Source organism: Haliotis rubra, unplaced genomic scaffold, assembly GCF_003918875.1.
Source record: "Haliotis rubra isolate DU_JTF1 unplaced genomic scaffold, ASM391887v1 Scf1239, whole genome shotgun sequence".
NCBI classification, from domain to species: Eukaryota; Metazoa; Mollusca; class Gastropoda; order Lepetellida; family Haliotidae; genus Haliotis; species Haliotis rubra.
In genome coordinates, this window is record NW_025765158.1 from 126,311 (window position 1) to 147,665 (window position 21,355).

The following is a 21,355-nucleotide window of genomic DNA, read 5'->3' on the forward strand; positions in this document are numbered from 1 at the left end:
GTAAATATACATATATATACAGGTATGTTCCTGCTGAATGGGTAAATATACATATATAGATGTATGTTCCTGCTGAATGGGTAAATACACATATATAGATGTATGTTCCTGCTGATGGATAAATATACATATATATACAGGTATGTTCCTGCTGAATGGGTAAATATACATATATAGATGTATGTTCGTGCTGAATGGGTAAATACATATGTATGCAGGTATGGCCCTGCTGAATGTGTGACTAGGAAAAGATTCCCCTTTTCATTGACACCTGGTTTTATCACAAGGAATCCATTTATATTATTTCAAGATCCTACTGGGAAAATAATCAAGACAGATTTTTCCAGCGTCGACATAGCGTCTTTATGTAACGACGCACAAATCTGTTCAACATAGATAACATTTTGATTTGGGGACACTGTTAGTGCAGTTATCAAATGGACGCTTTCAAATGACATCATCCGTATACAATTATTGATAAATGTCTGGATTAATTTGAATGACTCTTGTTGAAATAAAAGTAATATTTTTTTAATTATTTGACATCATGTTTTCTGTTACTATCTCCCGGAAACACTGATTGAGTTCAGTTACCCATTCTCTTCCCACAGACCATGAAGCAAGATAATAATCTTATCCATAGTAATCTTATCCATAGTGTATGAGTTTAAAGGTTTTGTTTGTTGTTTAAGCACTCCATATTCCAGCTATATATATGGCAGTCTGTAAATAATTGAATCTGGTGCAGACAAACCAGTGATTGACATCATGAGCATCGATCTACGCAACTGGGAAACGATGACATATGTCAACGACCGACTGACCACCGACCCCGTTAGTCGCCTCTTATGACAAGCATTGGTTGTTGAAGACCATTTGTAACCCGGGTTTTCAATGGTTGCAAGTGTTAAGTAGCCGTCCTTTGTGTAGTTTGTTTATTTTTGACGTCCTAGTCAGCTCAATATATTGCTTAGGTCTGTAAGGAGTCTTGACAATCCAGTGATTGACATCATGAGCATCGACCTTTGCAATTGGGACACGATGACGTATGCCAACCAAGTCAGCGAGCCCGATCCCGTTAGTCGCCACCTAACATGGGCTGTATGAGGTTCTTTGTGTAGAACATGTATGTATTTAGGAGAGAATATAATATTTATATATCCAGAATAGTTAAAAGCAGGTAGAAAAAATGTTTTATAGCATGTTACATGTTTTGTATTAGTATTTGTTGTCCATCCACCGTCACTTCTCACTCCGTTAGAGCCTCAATAAATATAGATAACTGACCGGATGTGCTGTCGTATGCATTAGAAATGAACAACGAGGTGAGTTCTATGGATATACAACTTCTTTAATATAATATGAGCGAAATTACATTAGAAATACAAATTCAATATGTCTCTGGCATTATCAGTTGGACAGTTTCTTTGTATTTACTGACTTAACTTTAGATATCGCGGAAGTATACTATGGCTTGACTGAACCACCTTGCTCATAATGTAGTACAGAATTATCTGCAGCCATGTTTAGATATGCTCTAACCCATCCGGAACCCTCTGTGCTATGTTTTGGGAACTGGATACAAAGTTTTAATGAACAATGAATATACAGAAGGTAGTTTCAACAATATTGCCTCATTTAGAAAGTAATAATTTTATGGGGGGGGATAAATATGATATAAATGTGATTGGGTGAAGGAAAGATGTTGAAAGTACAGTGCACCATCTTGCTGGATTGTCTATACGGGAATAGAACCCAGTCCGATTTCGTAAGAAGTGAAGATTTAACCACTGGGCTACCTCGCCGCCACCGATGCTGCTAGGTCAGGATCTAGTTGCAGTCGCGGCTGTAGTAGTCAAACTGGGCATTGGTACCGCAGAACACGTTCTTCATGTCGGAACAGGAGTTCAAACTCAGGAAGCAGGACCCTGAAGATGGACCGAATTCAAAACTGCGACAGAGATAGGTGGCGCTGATACAGGCGAGTCTGCACTGGCTGAAAGTGTATCCGGACATATATACATCATTGTTGTAGTCGGTGAGGGCGTAGCCGCGGGTGACGGTGAAGTTGGTGCTGAAGGAGGTGCAGTGTTGAGCTACAGAGAAAGCAGTTTCAAATTAATATACATATTTTGAAGTTTATCCATCGAAAATATGTCAAACTATCGTAGAGGATAGACACGTGATCATATAAACAATAAATATTCAAAATGGACCATGACCTTTCTTCGCGTGTCACTAATTAATTTCAAGTGAACCCGATTGTGCCGTCATTAAAGCATCTTGTCATTGGACATTGGCCATTTATTAGATGGAAGGTGTGGACGGCCAATCATCTAAGGTTTTGCTCTATTGATCTTACCAAGATCCGATGACCATGGTCGACGGTACAAATATGTTGCTTCATTCCTGTCTATGTCAGCAGTTGTCAAACTTACAGCTGTAAATATTCGAGTTTTGACCTGACAATCCAGTGATTAAAAGATCAGACACTTACATGATGCTTAAAACTGGGCTTCAGTAAACCATGCTTGTCGTAAGAGGTGACTAACGGGATCGGGTGGTCAGGCTCACTGACTTGGTTGACATATGTCATCGTATCCCAATTGTGTAGATCGATGCTCATGATGTTGATCACTGGATTGTCTGGTTCAGACTCGACAAATACAAACCGTCGCCATATAGTTGGAATACTGCTGAGTGCGGCGTTAAACATCAAACAAACTTTCTGTGACAGTGTTGTATGGAATCCTAGGAAGGACATTTTCGCGCTGTCGCGTTGTCGCATTGTGGCGTTGTCACCCTTACAAAACCAAGCATACATAGCACGTCAAAATAACCGCGACAATGCGACAAATACTAATAGCCAAAACGTTGCATTCCATAGTGTTGGTTATTGTCCACCAATAAGCTGACACCTGATTGCTTTAATACCGTGTAAGATATGCTGTCACCAGGGACTTTACACTCAATCCTTCACTACTGACAAGCCCGCAATGTCGCGATGCGACTGTTACTATCAGTGTAACGTTCAACGGCGTGTTCGTCCGAGTAAATATACACTAAGTCTTCAAGATTAGATAACACGCTATTAGTCACAACAACGAATGAGTGAGTATAGTTTTGACCCGCTTTTAGCAATATTCCAGCAATATCACGGCTTTACACATTGTATAATATATGCAATAAATATATACAGTGGAAGCCCGCTAAACCGGCATTCGTTGGGACCGGCAAAAAAATACCGGTATTAAGGGCGCGCCGGTTTAGAGAAATTTTCTTTTTTCAACCTGAGAATGATCTTCCGTGTGCCCTAAAATACGAGTGAACAACGTGTTGATAGTCATCATATTCCTTATTCATCAACAAAGATATCATCCGGTAAAGCACTAGTTTATCATACAGACCCTGAAGCAAATATATCCAAGAAAGCGCAAGTCTAGAAAATGTGGCAAGTCTAAATTTCTAGTGCCGATATTGAGAGTATGCCGGATTGGAGGTCAGCCGGTTTGGAGGGCTTCCACTGTATACATTAATTTAGTAATTGGGTAAAAATAGTTTTTAAGCTTCAGAAGTATATAAAAGTAATACTATGTACCTTCTACACACGAATCATAGGCGTGTCTTGTGTGAAAGTGTGGCTTGCACTGACATGTGGCCGCTCTACACGCCGCTGCCGTGACGTCCCTGCAGTCAGCGTCTGTCTTGCATGACGTCCCCAATATATGCATCGTTCCTGGTCATGAAATGAATCATGAATTTGTTTTGTAATGACATAATGACATAAACTGGGAAACTGATTCAAGATGGATGACTAGATGGTTCTGTACCTATTTTGTGAATGCGTGGCGACCAGGTATTTCCAGACAATTTGTTTATACGGAATCCTAGAGGGGACATTATTGCGTTGTCGCATTGTGACGCAAATACAAGCAAAACATGTCAAAATGAACCAAAGAGCGACAAAGCCACAAATACAACAGAACTTTGACCCACAGATTGAAGACAAGCATCAACAATGAATATGTGAATTGAGACTAACACCGCTTTTCAAAGTGTTCCAGCTTCATCACGGCATGTCAGGACAATGAGGAGGAAATCCTCAGTGACAACGGAAGTCTTTGGATTGGATTTGTAGGTTCCTGGCAGAACTAAACGACGCAACTGTACACAAAGAACTTGACCCCCTGTGTCCACCACGCAACAATTAGACCAGTGCAGAAATGAAGGATCAGATAGATGGATCAAACGTCGGATCAAAGATAGTAAGATGATGCCGTGTTTTACGGTGCATCATATTACATACAGGGTGACAATGAGAGAAAGTTTGGTGTAGAGAGGTTCTACTGTATAAAGTACCAGAGACTTACGACACTTTGGGGAGCACTTGTGGTCTTCCATGCATGCAGGCCTCGTGTAGGCCGTCTGTAAACTCTGTGAAGATCAATGACAGGGACTGTATTTTTTTACTGATTTTAGTATCATAACCTTTAATCGGTGGCTGAAATACGAAAGTACATATTATCAATTTTGTAAAGTGTGAGTTGTTTTGAGGCAGTGTTATACCTTGTGTAACAACGTTTCATCTACATTATACCTGTGACCCGTGAAGATCCAGGTTAGAATTGATCTTCAGTAACCCATGCTTGTCGTAAGAGCCGACTAATGGGAACGGGTGGTCAGCCTCGCTGACTTGGTTGACACTTGTCATCGTATCCGAATTGCGTAGATCGATGCGCATGCTGTAGATCACTGGATTGTCTTGTCCAGACTCGATTATTTACAGACCGCCGCCATATAGCTGGAATATTGCTGAGTGTGGCGTTAAACAACAAACCAACCAAACCAACCAACGATATACCTGTGGATTCAATAAGGGGCAGTGGTGTGCTCTATGTAGACAGAGCTCTAGTGGCTTCCACCCATGTTGTGACCCATATGAGTTTTTATAGAAAGATCTGGCAACTTGTTGTTAGATATATAAGGGGAGCATTTCACATTACATCTCAAGCCACAAGAAGACCATCATTTTGTGTGATCTCTCTGTACCCTGGGACACTCTTGTGTAGACGTTAGTTCAGAAGGTCAACGAGGCCTACTGATATATGTATATATATTTTTTTACTATGAACGTTTTTTTCAGTAAAATATGTTCATTTCAGAGACTAGTTGTTAGTCTATGACTGCACTTGTATTATAGTTTACCTTTTACCTTGTACTGCCACCGCTTTGTTCTGCAATATTGGTACCTTCTAGTGGTGTTCCGATTAATTGAAATAATCGAAGATTGGTCGCAGTGGCCAAACAACCAAGCAATCGATCACATTTTCTCATAATGGAACACAAACGATTTTTGAACCGCTGTAATAGAGTTTGAAATACTTGATGATGGGAAAAAACTAGGACGTTGTCAGGGCCGGAAAACGTGTTTAATTCTTAGAAAACTCACTTCACTTTCTGAAAAGTCATGACTGAATATTTCTTGAAGAATCTGGGAAGGTAATGTTACACTGGAACTGAATCATTTTACACTGGATGTGAAATTTGCAAATGTAATTTGTGCCGTTTCTAAATAAAACAAAAAAACAACAACAGAGAACCAAATGTTTTTCTTTATAGTCTTACTTTTCTGCAACTACAACCTGAATAGGAAAATCTAAAAATAACGTTAACCAATTTTTTTCGATGATTGGTCGTTGGTATTGAACCAATCATCAATTGTGAGATTCCAACCAATTCCCAGCACTAGTACCTTCATACTGATGTGCAAACTTAATTAAATTAAATACGGTTGTTTATTAAAGCACGTTCCTTTGTTCATTTGCTGGTTTTACGACACACATGGGTACGATGTGTGAAGCCCATTTCTGGTGTCCCCCGCCGTGATATTGCTGGAATATTGCTAAAAGCGGCGTAAAACTTAACTCACTCACTCACTCATTCTTCGGATTCTCGGCTAACTATTAAAAGTCCACATGTAACATAGGAACAATATATTTGGAACTTTCTTACTTGTCATTTTACTGTGAACCAAAGAAATAGTTCGTTATATTCCTTAATGACCAACACAATCTAATCGATATATTTGCATGTAGTTGTACGTGTTGAAACATGTTTGGTGCTTTGGATTATTAATCATTTGTACGTTTTAAGGAATATATACTGAGAGAAACAAATAAAGGGACATAGGAAAACTCAAGCGTTCCTTTAATATTTTCCTGTTTTAATTTTCATGTTGTCATTACCAGCTTTGAATAGTGCTGTGGGAGGAAATCTGAGAATACATAAAGGAACACTGCCATGAAGTGGTGACCCCTTATTTGTTTCCCTCTGTATATTTACAGTGTGACAGTTATTTCATCTTCCTCTTTCGTCAAATTTGTTGGTAACTATATTAACGACAGGAACAACAATGAACAGCCAGCAGTTCTTCTGGCCCAGGAGGAAAACAGCAGAAGAAGAAGGGGAAAAGGAAATTTTAACTTGTGTGGGATCCTGACGACGGAGGACCTCATCTCACGTTTCAGCCACCCGGTAGTATCGGGACATACCCTATCTGACATGTAAACTATGACGTCATAGAGGAAAATCCCCGTCCGACAACAGCCATGTGTATGCTAAACATTGGAATGTCACCTATTTTCATATCATAACACATAGCACTGAATATTCGATTTCAGCGTGTTCTATTGTCCGAGAAAACATGGTGTACGAGTGCGTTCATTCCCACCCTACATTGAAAGCCACGCATAACACAACGGTAACACAACACGTATATCTAGTACGTGAGACAGTAAGCACAGTACTGTAGTAACGCGTTCACCGTTACTAGTATATGGTATTCATGCAGTAACCGTTATACGTAAGCTTCGAACATGCCCTGTGAGTGCTATATTAAAACTCTGGGTAAGAACATTGGTCCAAAACAAGATGAGCTTGTGACTGGCGACTGACGGGATTAGGTGGTAAGGACAAACAAGGAAATAGTTATTTGTTACTTGGTAGCACAAGAATTCTGACATTTTCTGGCAGTAAAGAAAAATCACATATGGTATTCGACTGTCCAAAAAGATAAAGTACAGACATGCATGATAACAGACTAGAATATCGTCTCTTAAATGGAAACAAGACAAGTTCTTAAATTATCTCAATTAAGTATAATAAATGGAGGCTTAGAGACTTTCTTCATTTACAGAAACTGCAGAAACGTAGACTTGCCACATATTCTAGACTTGCATGGGCTGTATTGGGTGGATATGTTTCAGCGACCACATAAAATAAAATAAGATGACAATACCCACGAAAACGTCATCGGTTTCTGTAATTTTGTCGAACCGTATGTCCTTATTCAAAATTCACGTTCTCGACTCCCTACATGGGCACAATGTGTGAAGACCTGGCCTGCTGTGGTACAGCTGGACTATTTGCTGAAAGCGGCGTAAAATCATACTCACACACTCTTTGCATTTTGACTGTTATAAAACCTGTTCGTGGTGAGCTGACTTACCAAATGAAATGCAGTTTTCGTTAAATCGCTTCTGTCATACGTACATGATTCAACTACGTGCGAAATTGCAGCAGTGTACAGCGCCACCTTTGTTGAACGACGTCCTCTGTTCGATTATGCATGTAGCTACAATGCAGGCATTTGCTAAACGGCCTGTACACGCACTTTACCATGTCAGTCTGTCCCAGTTTAGAGTACAGTGAAAATACAGATAACGTTTATACCACGCTGTGCCCAGTCGGATAATCCAGTGATTGATAGTTATTGATAAGCGACGATCCAAGCCGTTCGATGATACGCTCTAACCCGTCACCGCCGCTCTTCACCACAATGGGTTTCCAATGACTGATTCTAATCAGTTGAGGTTCACCTTCTTTAAACCAATGACAATATATGTTTTGCGTGTGAGGGATTTGTAAAAATAAAATAAAATCGTAATTCCTTAACTCTTAAAATGAAAGTACTTACTCCATCCCCAAGGTCAGGGTCGATGTCATAATAGCGAAATCCCACTTCCGGTACCAAATCCCCATGTCCGTCACACAGTAAGGAACCAAGAAGCTCACATCTCCCTCCGGGTCCCGTATTGAAGGAGTGGCACGCTGATGTACGCGTACAGGCCTGCGTGCACGCCAGGAGGGACGTCGACGTGAACGTCAATAACGGCGTCACGTTGAATTTGACGTTCATCGACGACGACATATGTGCTCGGTAGTAACGACTTGAAGCCACGGTGAAACCAAGAAGCCAAACAAAGTAACCGAACACAGATAACGAGAGAGCTTTGTGATTCATCTTAAACGAGAAGCCTCCGTATATATACGATGATGAAATCGTTCATTCACTGACGTGAATGCAATGTATGCTACGGTATCCAACCTGTGAAATACGTCTTCAGTTGGTGGAATCCCGACTTGCAGTGTTTTTGTAGAGAGCATGTTTTCGAGGTATCGGGCTAACTGAAGATTAACCATTTACTATTGATATTGACCTATGTTATAATGTATTTATACACACACGCGTATGTTAACAAGCACGTGGGAAAGGCGCGGGATGTTGTTGACCACTGTTCCCCGCGTCCATTGTCTCCAACCAGTAATCGCCTCTACTGCTGGTCAGCATCAAATAACATCTCTAATTGGTCAACACTGAGAGATTGATGAAGCATGTGTTTGACAAGTTTGGAGGGAAATGCGTCTTGTAATATGTCGAAGTGTATTTCATGAGTGACATTATGCTAATTTGGCAGAATGGTTTCAAGTCAAAACATTGATTACACAACAGTCTCGTTTCCTGTTGACCGGGTCCCGTCCTAGTGCGCAACTTAGTACAATAACCAGTTTAGAATTTTGAGACCAATTCATTTAACTGAATACATAATCATTAATCAGTATTATTTGATACATCTAAGCACTTGTATATTGCAACAGTACGCTCCTTCTAATCCTTGCAAACACGTCGTGCAGCGTGCTCTGTCGTACAGCGAGCTCTGACAAACAGAAACCTGGAAATCGTGGAAATCTCAAAACGTGGCTCTCCCGCTAGAAAAGTTTGGCGGTCTGGTACGGACTTGATATTATATCAATCCCATTGTGCGTTACAGAACTACATTGAAGAAGAGCAAAAACACATAACAGGTGTAACCAGTGAGCCAGATGCATTGTGAATCATTTTACGACCTATCAAACAGGGGCAGTCTGTGACGTCTTAGTTAAGGTCATGCTGCCTACACCTCGCCATAAAAATTAGAAATACGATGTTAGTAAAGTTTAAAATAAATTAAAATTCATTTGTAAATACCATTTTCTTATGAAACAAGGAATTGTAATTCAGTGTAACCATTGTTGTTTGGGATGTCTATTTTCACTTTCACACGAGATAAATTCGAATCGGCTGAAAAGTAGGTCATTGTCTGAATAGGTTAATGTGAGCCTCATGTTTCGGTTTGACAGTTTGTTGTCAACGCCGTAGTCAGCTGATACCATGACAGCGTGTTTGTTGTTTAACGCCACACTCAGCAATATTCCAGCTATATGACGGCGGTTTGAAAGTTATCGAATCTTGACCTGACAATCCAGTCATTGATATTACGAACAACTCCAGCTATCATTAAGCCACCAAACCTGACCAACCGATCCGTTTAGCCGCCTATTACGAACGACATTGGTTGCTGGGGACGAATTCAAACCCGGAATTTATATCATTGCAGGTACCATGCATGTTGCAGTCCCCTGGACTGTAGTATGTTGGTCTAACTATTAACACTCTCATGGTGAAGTATAGCACAATGTGATTACCTTGTACATGTATGCATCTGACGAGCAAGGGCAATTATACACACATGTTTGATGTGACAAATCGGATCCAAATTTTGGTTGTATATTTTCTTTTGTTCTTCAGTGTACTGATTATTTTCATGTATTGTCCGCCAGCAACATGGTACCATATACCAGCAATGTACGTGGATGACCTATGCTTTCTCTTTAATGCTGAAAAACTGCCGATGTAGGTTTAACTCACTCACTCATTGTGCGACATGGAAGAATTTGCTACTGTTCAAGAATTCTCTGAAATCAGAAAAAACGTGTTTTTTTCTTGGTGATGGTTGGTTTGACACGACCAGGCTGTTTGCAGATACAATTTATGATTAGCAATAATTACTTTGCGATTTAATCCACATCAAATACATATTTGCCAGTGTACTCCTTCTTGAAACGATCAGATGTACAGGTATCTATTCCTTTTAGTTAGGGTCCATCAGCCGAATGTACAACTACTTTCATTACATATAGTTGTTTTCAAAGATCGTGTCATTTAATGACTCGGCATATGTGAAGAGTGTACTTGCCAAAACCGATACCTGCACATACAGGTATATACATTGCCCGCAATCAAGTAAAATGCAGTTTTTACAGTGCAGTTATACGTCAGTTAAATAAAAAAAACCAAAATATAAAAGACAACATATGTATGATTCGTGCAAGCTTATAGACCTCGTCATCTAGAGTGTTGTCTTAACGTAATTCGTTCCACTGTCCTTGACCTTGATCTTTTGCCATCCGGTGATGGAGGAGAATTTTCGGTTTCCTCGTCCTTGAATCTAACCGATTTGGTCAGACGTCCATCGGCAGTCCGTGGCAGGTTTGTCCGAGCTTGTTGAGTTATGAACACCTGATTGTCATTGGGTAAACTCCGCGGTGTGGCTCTTGGCGGACTCGGTGTCCTTGGTTCAGGCTCCTTGTCAACTTTGGGTCTATGTGTTGACCAGCCAAAATGAATCTCGGTTAACTCCCGTTGTGTTAATTTTGAACACGGCCGAACTGTACTTTTGAACTTTGGCTTTTCCTTTTCGTCCATTGCTTCTTCCCAGACGTTCCGTTTCTTTTTTGGTCTTACCGTAAATGCGTCTATTGTTGTAATTGTTGACGGCGTGCGGCAACGTGACCTTAGAGGACGCATATAACCCGGAAGTTTCATTGCTTCCGGGTCATTTGCACCCATGTCCATGATGACCCTTCTGCGACGGACTTCCGGTGATGCCGGCCTCTCCACCAGGATCAGAGGTTCGTGGTTAAGGTACTTGCTTTGTTTGACAAATGTTTGACGTAATTGTTTCATCTTAAATTCCATGCGGCGGACCTCAAGGTTGATTTTAATCAGGTTTTTACACAACAGCGGATCATCCTTTGTGTTAATGTTCAGTAAACATTCCCCGAATTTAGAATCCTTGGGAGATCTTGCTGCGTTCATTGCCTTTTCCCTCTCTAACCGGGCCTTGCGGTTTAGGAGGCTGTCAACACTCACTCTCTCCTCCATCTCATAACGCTAGGGAAGCTCTGAGATACCTGAAACATGAGAATATTTTCTGTTGTCACCAAATAATTGCTGGATATAGGGATTACTACACTATTGTCTGTCACATACCATTTATCTTACAACGTGATGTTTCCAGATCTGCAGTACCCCATGCTTGTCGTAAGAGTCGACTAACGGGATCGGGTGGCCAGGTTTGCTGACACATATCATCGTATCTCAATTTCGTGGATCGATGCTCATGCTGTTGATGACTGGATTGTCTGGTCCAGAAACGATTATTTGTAGACTGCCGTCATATACCTGGATTATTGCTGAGTGCGGCGTAAAACTAAACTCACTCACTCACCCCTTGGTCACTTCGAGAATCCGTCTTTGGTTCGTTATTTTCGTGAGTGAATTTTGTTTTACGCAAACGCGATACCAACGTTATAATACGATTGCATGAAAATAATCGAGTCTGGGCCAAGTAGACCAGTGATTGAATTCTACAAACCAAATCATCCGGGTCACATCGTATGCTCGTTCGTGTTGCGGGTCAAGCTAAGGAAATCTGGAATCCTCTCGGGGAATTCCATTTTTGAATGGCATAATGATTGCTATCGATCTGTTCAGTAACATATTTCAGTTACTTACATTGGGAGCACGGTAGACGTTGGGAGCACGGTAGACACAGTTGTCCGTGGCACTGCATTAAGCTGTGCGGAGTTGTGTCCCTTAGATGCCCGAGCGCCTTATGGTTGTGGGTTCAAGACACATACACGCACGCACGCACGCACGCACGCACACACACAGATCAAGCTGAGACACCGTGATATAACTGGAATACTGTACAATGGCGCGTTAAACCAAACTCGCTCTGACAATTTCTCTCTATGGTATGCAGCTTACACACGACAAGCTCGAGTGAGTGAGATATTGAGACATTATTCGTACATAAGCTTGCAATGTACATCTATTTCGCTATGAGTTTAAGAAAAAGAATTGTTACAGAAAATAATTTGTAAACTTTGTAAACTACTCATGTAAACTTTAAATGTACTACAATCCTGTGGCCTTTTAAATACTGAATAAAGATTGAGTGGGCTCCACACATTGTATCAATGTGTGGAATCGAACCCGGATTTACGCGAATGCTTTAACCACTATGCTACCCCATCGCTCTTAAACTCGACAAGCGTTGACAACATCCTATTGTATATACTGTATATATATATATATATATATATATATATATATATATATATATGTGTGTAGCAATGGTACGTTATGGACAACATGCTTTCCCTCTTCGCGAACTCCTTGTCTCATCACTGATTTTCAGTCATATAATTTCCTTTATCATTTCGCCCAATTGAATCGGCGGCAAATCGAGGCCAGTCATTCTACGCGTGGACGGTCTAACGTTCCATGATATTGTGCTATCCACAGTCGAATTTAATGTACGCATATCTCAGTAAAAATATGCATGAACTGAACTTCAAAACATGGAAAAATCATAATCAAACACCTTAGTTACACGTACAATGACAAGTAAATTGAACATTTTGACGACACTTACTATCAACTAGCCTGTCGTCTCTCCGTCCCGACTGACTATCCGTCACCCTGACATGTTCCTTCCTATTCAAATACTCCCATACGTTGCCTCTAAAAGCACTTAGTGTTGTCAGTAGGTACATACAAACAGAGGACAGTCTTCTTGCCACTTGAATACAAGCAGTCAGTAAATGGCCTTTGTTCGTCAAGCCCGCGACACAATACTGTATTTCAAGCGTCAAGGGTCGCGGGCTGATATATGGTACTGATCTTAGCCGGTATACTTGATATGTCCTCTGAAGTCTTATTGAATCCGTTAAATAACGTATACATCTACATTTAGTTATTTGGGACCATTGACAAACAGTCCTAAGGGGAGACAATGGTGCATTGTCTGGCGACCATTTGAAGTCTGAGCCCAGACTGTTTAATTGACATTCTGCAACTAGGTCTTGCTTCTGTGGAATTTGGTCATACGCTATTCTGGATTTATATAATATACATGTAATATAATTAAGAAATATGTTTTGAAGATATTCCAACTGAATTTGCTGTGAATAAGTTTTTGGTTCGCTGTTTGCATGTACATTAAGATTACGTCGCAAAGAGAGTATTCCAGCTATATGGCGGCGGTCTCTAAACACTCTGGACCAGGCGGTCCGGTGATTGACATCATGAGCATCGATCTGAGTAATTTGGGACAACACTACATTCGTAAGCGGGCTTGACCACCTCATCCCGTGGCGAAGGTTAGTGCGTCGAACGACAAGCATTGTTGCTGAAGACCAATTCCAACCAAGATCCATAGGGATATTTTAGATTCCGTATCGCATCTGCAATATCTCTGTATTTGGGCTTGTTCTAATAACGAAATCATTTCGTCTATGTCAGGATTCATTTACGCTCAGTGATTTTAAAATGCAAAAGCACAATTAGTCAAGCGTGACGCCACCGTTTGCTTGCGTAAGCAGAACCACCGAACTCATCCTATCTAGATGTTTATACACACACCACACTCTTTCATCTTCTCAAACTACCGGTCACGGTACAGTATATTCTATCGCATGTCTATGAATATATTTAGCTGATACCAAGCTGTCTAAAAATACAAATTTTGAAAATGGAATGACACGGTGAAGACAATGTAGACACAAAGTTTGCAAAACCGATCTTTCACCTCTAAACATGAGCAAGAATTTCTGTAGAAATCTGTAGAAATACCATTATTATTTAGATAATTAGAACAAGTTGAAGATGACGTTACGGTGCCAAAGGCGAGCTGAACAAATGGTTAAATGATTATTGAGCTTATTCAAAGTCTCGACTTTCATCGTAACGGCTGTGACTGACGCAAAATATGAATATAGAACTGCATGTATTTACACGTCAATACTCATGAATACCGTTACCATAACGGTTTACATTGTTCTCAACGTAATGCTTGACCCGTTATTTAATGCCAGGTGCTGATGGATGCATAACGGTGTTTATGAGACAAGCTCAATCCTTATTAGTGTCAACGCCAGGGGCAAAAAGCTGCGGATTTATGTATGGTAGCCAATGGAGGAACTGTTATCAAATAGAGCTGAATAGTTGGTTTAAACCACGTAATTGTCACATAGAGTACGGCTTATGTCGCGTACTTAGCGGCGCTTACATATCGGGTCTGTGATTTGAGGCGATAGGTAGATAAAGAGAGCACAGGTGGCATTGGAAATACATACTGGAAATTTGACATGAGTATATATTGAAGACGAAAGAGTGAGTGAGTGAGTGCGTCAGTCCGTGCGTGCGATCGATCGATCAAATGACTGATTGATATTCCAGCAATAACAGAGGCTTTTCTTTCTGCGAAAATTGCGATCATTTAATGTAGACACTAATATCTTAAAATTATTCTACCAAACATTCATTAATAGTATTAACTTTCTGCTTTCACGTCCGGTATTGACAAAATTGTAAACATATCCCGCAAAATTTGCGGCTTCAATTTCGAACCTCTACCTTTTCAGTATGAGTCAAAAGTTAAGAAGAAACCTCTGGCCATTCAATCGGGTCCATCACACTTTTTAAATGAATGTTATGAACGTCTGCCTTCTGGCCGCCGTTTCATGTATTACAAAACTAGTAGAACTTCAAAATCATTTGTCCCATACAGCATAAAACTTCTAAATCTTACTCCAAAATTGTAATTGTGAAATCTATGATGAGGCACGAGTGATTATTAGATCATAAACTTTGATTATGTTATTATTCAACATTATATTCTGATTAGCTTGGCATTGTGTATATATACTTTAAATTATTTGTTGTTATATGCTTGTATTAGCTCTTTGAATGCAAAACAAATTTCCATTGCGGGACAATAAAGTTTATCTTATCTTATAAAATTAAATTAAAACAAAAACACAAGCCCGTAATATTAATGAATCAGTTCCGGAAATATAAAACAATGTAATATAATTCTTGGCATGTTTAGAATATGTAGACGTGGCTCTAGGCTCTAAAATGAAAACTCGTTTCATATGCTTACACCTTAAGTCTTAAAAGCCCACATAACAGACTATTAGTATTCCTTAAGGATTTGACCGCCTCCGTGGTGTAGTGGTTAGAGCGTCCGCCCGGAGAGCGGAGGGTCGCGGGTTCGATCCCCGACCGCGTCATACCAAAAGATGTTAAAATATGGTACTTGCCTGGCGCTTGGCATTAATGGGTACAACAAGGACTGGTCGGCTCGGAGTCAGTATAATGTGTCTGAGTGGGGTATTCATGCTTCACTGCGGCATGGTATCTCAGTGGGCTGGCACTATAAAACCAGCTAGTACAAGCAGCCGCACATACACATACACACGCATGCACGTCGTCATATGAGCGAAATATTCTCCAGCACGACGTTAAACCCAATTTCACCTCACCTCACGTTAAGGATTTCAAAGCATTTTAAGATCTAGGGAATAATTTGTATTTTTGTGACATTCTAAATACACTTGCAGTAGAAATGCAGAACAGAACGTAATTTTTTCCATCCATTCTTGAATTCATAACTTATGTATCAAAAAAGGACATGGATACTGTAAAACAGTGTGTAAATTCATTGTTTGTTTGGCGGGTGGTTGGGCGTCGGAGATATGCTATAAAATAAATAACCCATTGAAGATTGAGGATTGTGACCTGCTTTTCAAATTCCAGGTATTACACAGGTAAATCCGTGTAAAAACTACCCGGCACCTGCATCTATCTAATCATTTATTGTATCCGGTAGAGCAACTCAAGTGATAATAATCTTGATACAGTTTAAAGGCAAGCTGAAATCTGTACAATCTATACACCTGTCTTAAAAGGATTGAACTACTTCTAGATCTGTAAACCTACCTCTTCTATCTACTTGTCCTGCTGGAGGGTCGAGAAGCGTTGGCAATGTGTAAGCATAACGCAATACAATACACAACGGCCTTATACAAAATATCTCAACTGGATCCGCGTTAGGTGGAGTGTAACACGGGCGCCAACTGTACGCAGTCAATACTAATCGATAATAAGACGGGTCATACAGAGCATCGACTATCTGTAGATCCAGGTCATGGATGGGCGGTAACGTCACCCTGTGTGGAAGACGTCGCAGGGATTGGACACCATGCATTGTGAAATGGAATGTCACTGAGGGACGTGGGCAATCATGTGGGTTTAGGATAAGGTGGGAGGTTTTGTGATTGTTGATCTACAATGAATATTCTGGGATTGTTGGTTTGACGTTGGTCACGGGTCATCGAGAGGTTATTTGCACGTTGTGGGTTGTATCGATAACAGGATTAATACGTTTGTTGAACAAAATGTGAATTTTATTATACATTGAAGGTGTTTCTCGTTGGGAAATTGCGTGAAAAATATTGCCAAGACTGGCTTATGACAACCTGAATCAGATTGACTGCATGTTGTTTAACGTCACACTCCGCTATATTCCAGTTATGTGGCGGCGGTCTATAAGTAATTGAGTCTGTACCAGACAATCCAGTGATCAACAGCATGAGCATGGATCCACGCAATTGGGATACGATGATATGTGTCAGCGAACCTGACCACCCGATCCCGTTAGTCGACTCTTACGACAAGCATGGGTTACTGCAGATCTGGAAACATCACGTTGTAAGATAAATGGTATGTGACAGACAATAGTATAGCATTGATCGACGCACTTGTCAACCAAGTCAGCGAGCCTGACCACAGAAGACAGAAGACTTGACTGACTCACCAAGAATGTTACTGTACCATGAGTTTTGTTTGTTGAAGTTCTTGTCTTCATGAAAAGGGTCTTGAACTATTACTCCTGCTGCTGCTACTACTACTACTACTACTACTACTACTACTATTTCTACATCACGGATGGGTATAGTTTTACGCCACTTTCAGTAATATTCCAGCAACATCATGGCGGGAAACACCGGAAATGGGTACTACACATTGAACCCATGTGGGGGGATCGAACTCAGATCTTCTGCTTGACAAGCAACAGCGTTCACCATTTGGCTACCCCACCGTCCCGATAGCGTTATGAAGATCAGCAAGGAAATATATCACACATACTATTAGTCATCTCTTGTCATATCTTTCGTGACCGGAAACAAAGCTGACATTTTTAATCATATCGGCCCATTCATTAAATATGCTTTGCCAGGTCATCCGATAAGATAGAGTCACATGTTTTCTACCGAGTGACGTTCGTTGACATTATATTGGCTGCCAGTAGTCAGAAAGGTGAAACAAAATATATATTGCACTAACGCCAGCTGGGTGAGGGTGGAGGGTGTGAGGGTGGAGGGTGTGAGGGTGTAAGAGTGTAAGGGTAAGGCGGTGAGGGGAGTGAGATGTGAGGCGAGGTGTAAATCGAATTTGCACAGATTCCAAGCTTATAACCTATATATATACTGCATTAACGCCAGCTGGGTGAGGGTGGAGGGGTGGAGGGTGTGAGTGTGTGAGGGTGGAGGGTGTGACGGTGTGACGGTGAGGCGGTGGAGGGGAGTGAGGGGTGAGGCGAGGGGTACATGGAATTTGATCAGATTCCAAGCTTATAACCCAAATATATATTGCATTAACGCCAGCTGGGTGAGGGTGGAAGGTGTGAGGGTGAGGCGGTGGAGGGGGTGAGGGGAGTGAGGGGAGTGAGGGGAGTGAGGTGTGAGGTGTGTGTATATGGAAATTGCACAGATCCCAAGCTAAAGATAGGCTCTGATTATGTTTCTAGTCTGTCAGCACCAAACAATTACTCATAGGTTAATCAAAGTAGTAATCGTCAGAATCCTACCTCACTCCGGGCTCTCCTCCTACATCAAGGGGCAGTGAGGTACCCGCCTGGTTTAAACGTTCACTCGTCACGACGAAGACCCGGGTTCCACACATGGTTACAATGTGTGAAGCCCATTTCTGGTGTCCCCCGCCATGATATTGCTGGAATATTGCTAAAAGCGGCGTAAAACCAAACTCAGTCACTCCTACATCAAGCTGATAAGCCGTGATGTAACTGGAATATTGTACTTAGAGCCACGTTAGACCAAACTCAAACTTAGGTGCAACTCTGTACTTAGTACCGATAACACACTCAGCAGAATCGATAGTTATTCTGGCTACCTGCTCATATCGTACGGGGGTGTAAGCAACTACTGAATATTTCAAGAATGTCACTTACAGCTTATAGACCAGTTAATTTGTTTCCCCGAAAGCCCAAAATCTGAGCTAATTTCCTGAATTAACGATACTGTAACTTGAAGTGCATCTACATTAAACAGGTGTACCGGATATCACCGTCTTATGTAAGGCTTCTCAACATAATGCTACTGGACGGGGATGTCTAGATATAGCCTGTTGTGGCAGCGCAAGGGTTGACGTGGATCCTGCTGGAGTATGGTGTACGAAGCTGTGGGCTGAGTTATCTTAAGTCCCCATCCTCCTCAAAGAGGTGGCTGAGCTTCGGTTGCTGGTGTGTGTGTGTGTGCGTGCGTGCGTGCGTGCGTGCGCGCGCGCGCGTGTGAGCTGTTTTATATAGTTACAGGTAGAATTGCTGTACCTGTAATTGCCGAACCTAAACAAATATATACGAACCACTCATTAATAATAGGAGAGGTGAAGAGGGTGAGTGGAGAAGAGGAGAGGTGAGGAGGGTGAGTGGAGGAGAGGAGAAGTGAGGAGGGTGAGTGGAGGAGAGGAGAGGTGAGGAGGATGAGTAGAGGAGGAGAGGAGAGGAGGGGGAGGGGGGAGAGAGAAGAGGAGGAGGAGGAGGAGGGAGGGTGAGAGGAGGAGAGGTGGGGTGAGGAGAGGAGGTGAGTGGAGGAGGAGAGGAGAGGAGAGGAGAGTGGAGGAGGAGGTGAGGAGGGTGAGTGGAGGAGAAGAGAGGTGAGAAGGGTGAGTGGAGGAGATGAGAGGGGGAGAGTGAGAGGAGGAGAGGTGAGGGAGGAGGGGAGGAGGGTGAGCGGAGGAGAAGAGAGGTGAGAAGGGTGGGTGGAGGAGAGGAGAGTGAGAGGAGAGGTGAGGAGGAGGAGGGGAGGAGGGTGAGTGTAGGAGAAGAGAGGTGAGAAGGGTGAGTGGAGGAGGGAGAGGTGAGGGGAGAGGGGAGGAGGGTGAGTGGAGGAGAGGAGGAGGTGAGGAGGGTGAGTGGAGGAGAAGAGGTGAGAAGGGTGGAGTCGAGGAGGAGAGGAGGTGGGGGAGAGAGAGAGGAGGAGAGGTGAGGGAGAGAGGGAGGAGGGTGAGTGGAGGGGAGAAGAGAGGAGAGGAGAGAGAGAGAGGAGGAGAGGAGGAGGGAGGGAAGTGGAGGAGAGGAGGAGGGAGAGGAGGAGAGGAGAGGAGAGAGGAGAGAGGTGAGAAGAGGGTGAGTGGAGGAGAGAGAGGAGAGTGAGGGTGGGTGGAGGAGAGAGGAGGAGGAGGAGGAGTAGAGGAGAGTAGAGGTGAGGAGAGGGGAGGAGGGTGAGTGGAGGAGAATAGAGGTGAGAAGGGTGAGTGGAGGAGAGGAGAGGTGAGGAGAGTGAGAGGAGAGGTGAGGAGAGGGGAGGAGGGTGAGTGGAGGAGAGGTGAATTTAAATTTAACGTCGCGTTGAAGGGTGGAGTTTGTGTTGTGTTTGTGTATGTGCGGTGTGTGTGTATGTGTGGGGTGTGTGTGTATGTGTCAGTCAGCCTGTCCGTCCGTGTCTCTGTAGTGTATAGCCGATTGCACAACTAATTCTGGGACCAGACCATGGAGACACTATGCCGCACTTTAAACATGGAAACCCCTCAAACACGACAATGATTACGTGCCGTCCCTGTCCGTCATTTTTAATCCCCTTCCTACCACATGCCGCCCACAATAAATGACTTTGACGTGTTAGCTGCCTACGATCTAAAACAAGGTCCACCCGCACCTCCCCAAATAGCAATACAAAGCCCCTGTAAAGCCTTCCATAAGTAACATCCTTACACACTACGCAAATTTCGCTAATACCTTGACTTTGTGAAATACATGAAATAAATGACAGGATATATATGTCGTACCTGCAATGTCTCTCCAATCAACGTCTGTGATGTCAGAAAATGTAGTCCATCCAACTCCAAAGTCTTGAATCAAACCTACACACGCTACGTCAAGCTTCGCAACACCCTGTACAAGTCACTGTAACATACATACAGTGTCAATTTCACCGTCACGACAATCAACACGATTCTCGCTCCAAGCACCTAGCGTTTATTGCCTGGTATATCCCATTCGGCTGAAACTAATATCCCAATTTTCAAACCACAGGCACACAGAAGCTTGACGTAACAATCACAGATGTGTGATCGCCTGTGAATGACGCTGCCCTGTGATTAAAACACGTGACAGGTGATATTCGATCGTGTATGTTTCGTGTGACGGGCCTTGACACCGGGAGGGCGTTTGTCACACGCTGTCTATTAAATATAATGGTATGATCGCTCACTCTGAGCCCCCATAACAGCAGTTTGTTTGAGTGGTATTAGCATGTGTCGGTGTATTGTAAAGTAAACTGATCGGCTCTCGACCGTCGTGTTAGAACACCTGAACGGATAACAGCATATTTACATATATGCGGTATTAAAGTACCCTCTCGGTCTATCTTCCACCGCGTGTGTCCGTATATAACATGACCATGATCGATTTTATCATTATTATTATTATTATTGTTATTGCTATTTTTCTTAATCTTGTGTTTATATCTGCCTAAGTGCCATGGGTGTGTTTGGCTGTCTTTCTTTCTATCTGCTACCTTCTCTGAACGATTTTCTTCTTTTTTTGTCATGTGTGAAGTCCATTTCTGGTGTCCCCCGCCGTGATGTTGCTGGAATATTGCTAAAAGCGGCGTAAAAAACAAACTCAGTCAGTCAGTCTTATTTTGTCAGACTGTCTGTTCGTTTGATTATTCGACGATCGGTCGAAATCACTGATATTACAAAACGACAAACCACCATTGTGAAAAAGGACAGTGAATATTAATAACAAGTGTATGGGCAGCA

At 42.1% G+C, this 21,355-nt stretch overlaps 2 protein-coding genes across 13 annotated transcripts in view; one reads left to right on the forward strand and one right to left on the reverse strand.

The window, feature by feature from the left end:
* LOC124266195 overlaps positions 1–535 on the forward strand; it is a 34,809-nt gene extending 34,274 nt beyond the window's left edge. For 6 of the 12 annotated variants that reach the window (XR_006895666.1, XR_006895667.1, XR_006895675.1 and 3 more), the window contains one exon: positions 23–535. The gene's annotated coding sequence lies outside the window, so the exon portion shown is untranslated. The remainder of the gene's footprint in view (positions 1–22) is intronic. The other 6 variants (XR_006895668.1, XR_006895674.1, XR_006895681.1 and 3 more) reach the window with 2 other exon arrangements.
* Positions 536–10,164: 9,629 nt separating this feature from the next.
* LOC124266199 lies at positions 10,165–20,673 on the reverse strand. Its single transcript, XM_046701004.1, has 2 exons — positions 20,378–20,673; positions 10,165–11,352 (listed from the first exon to the last, which is right to left on the reverse strand). The coding sequence occupies exon 2, from the start codon at positions 11,321–11,323 to the stop codon at positions 10,505–10,507; it is 819 nt and encodes a 272-aa protein (XP_046556960.1). The 5' UTR covers positions 11,324–11,352; positions 20,378–20,673; the 3' UTR covers positions 10,165–10,504.
* Between the last annotated feature and the right edge of the window lie 682 nt (positions 20,674–21,355).

Excerpts from the sequence above, each read along its gene's own strand:
- LOC124266199 (XM_046701004.1), bottom strand. The coding sequence starts at position 11,323 with ATGGAGGAGAGAGTGAGTGTTGACAGCCTCCTAAACCGCAAGGCCCGG.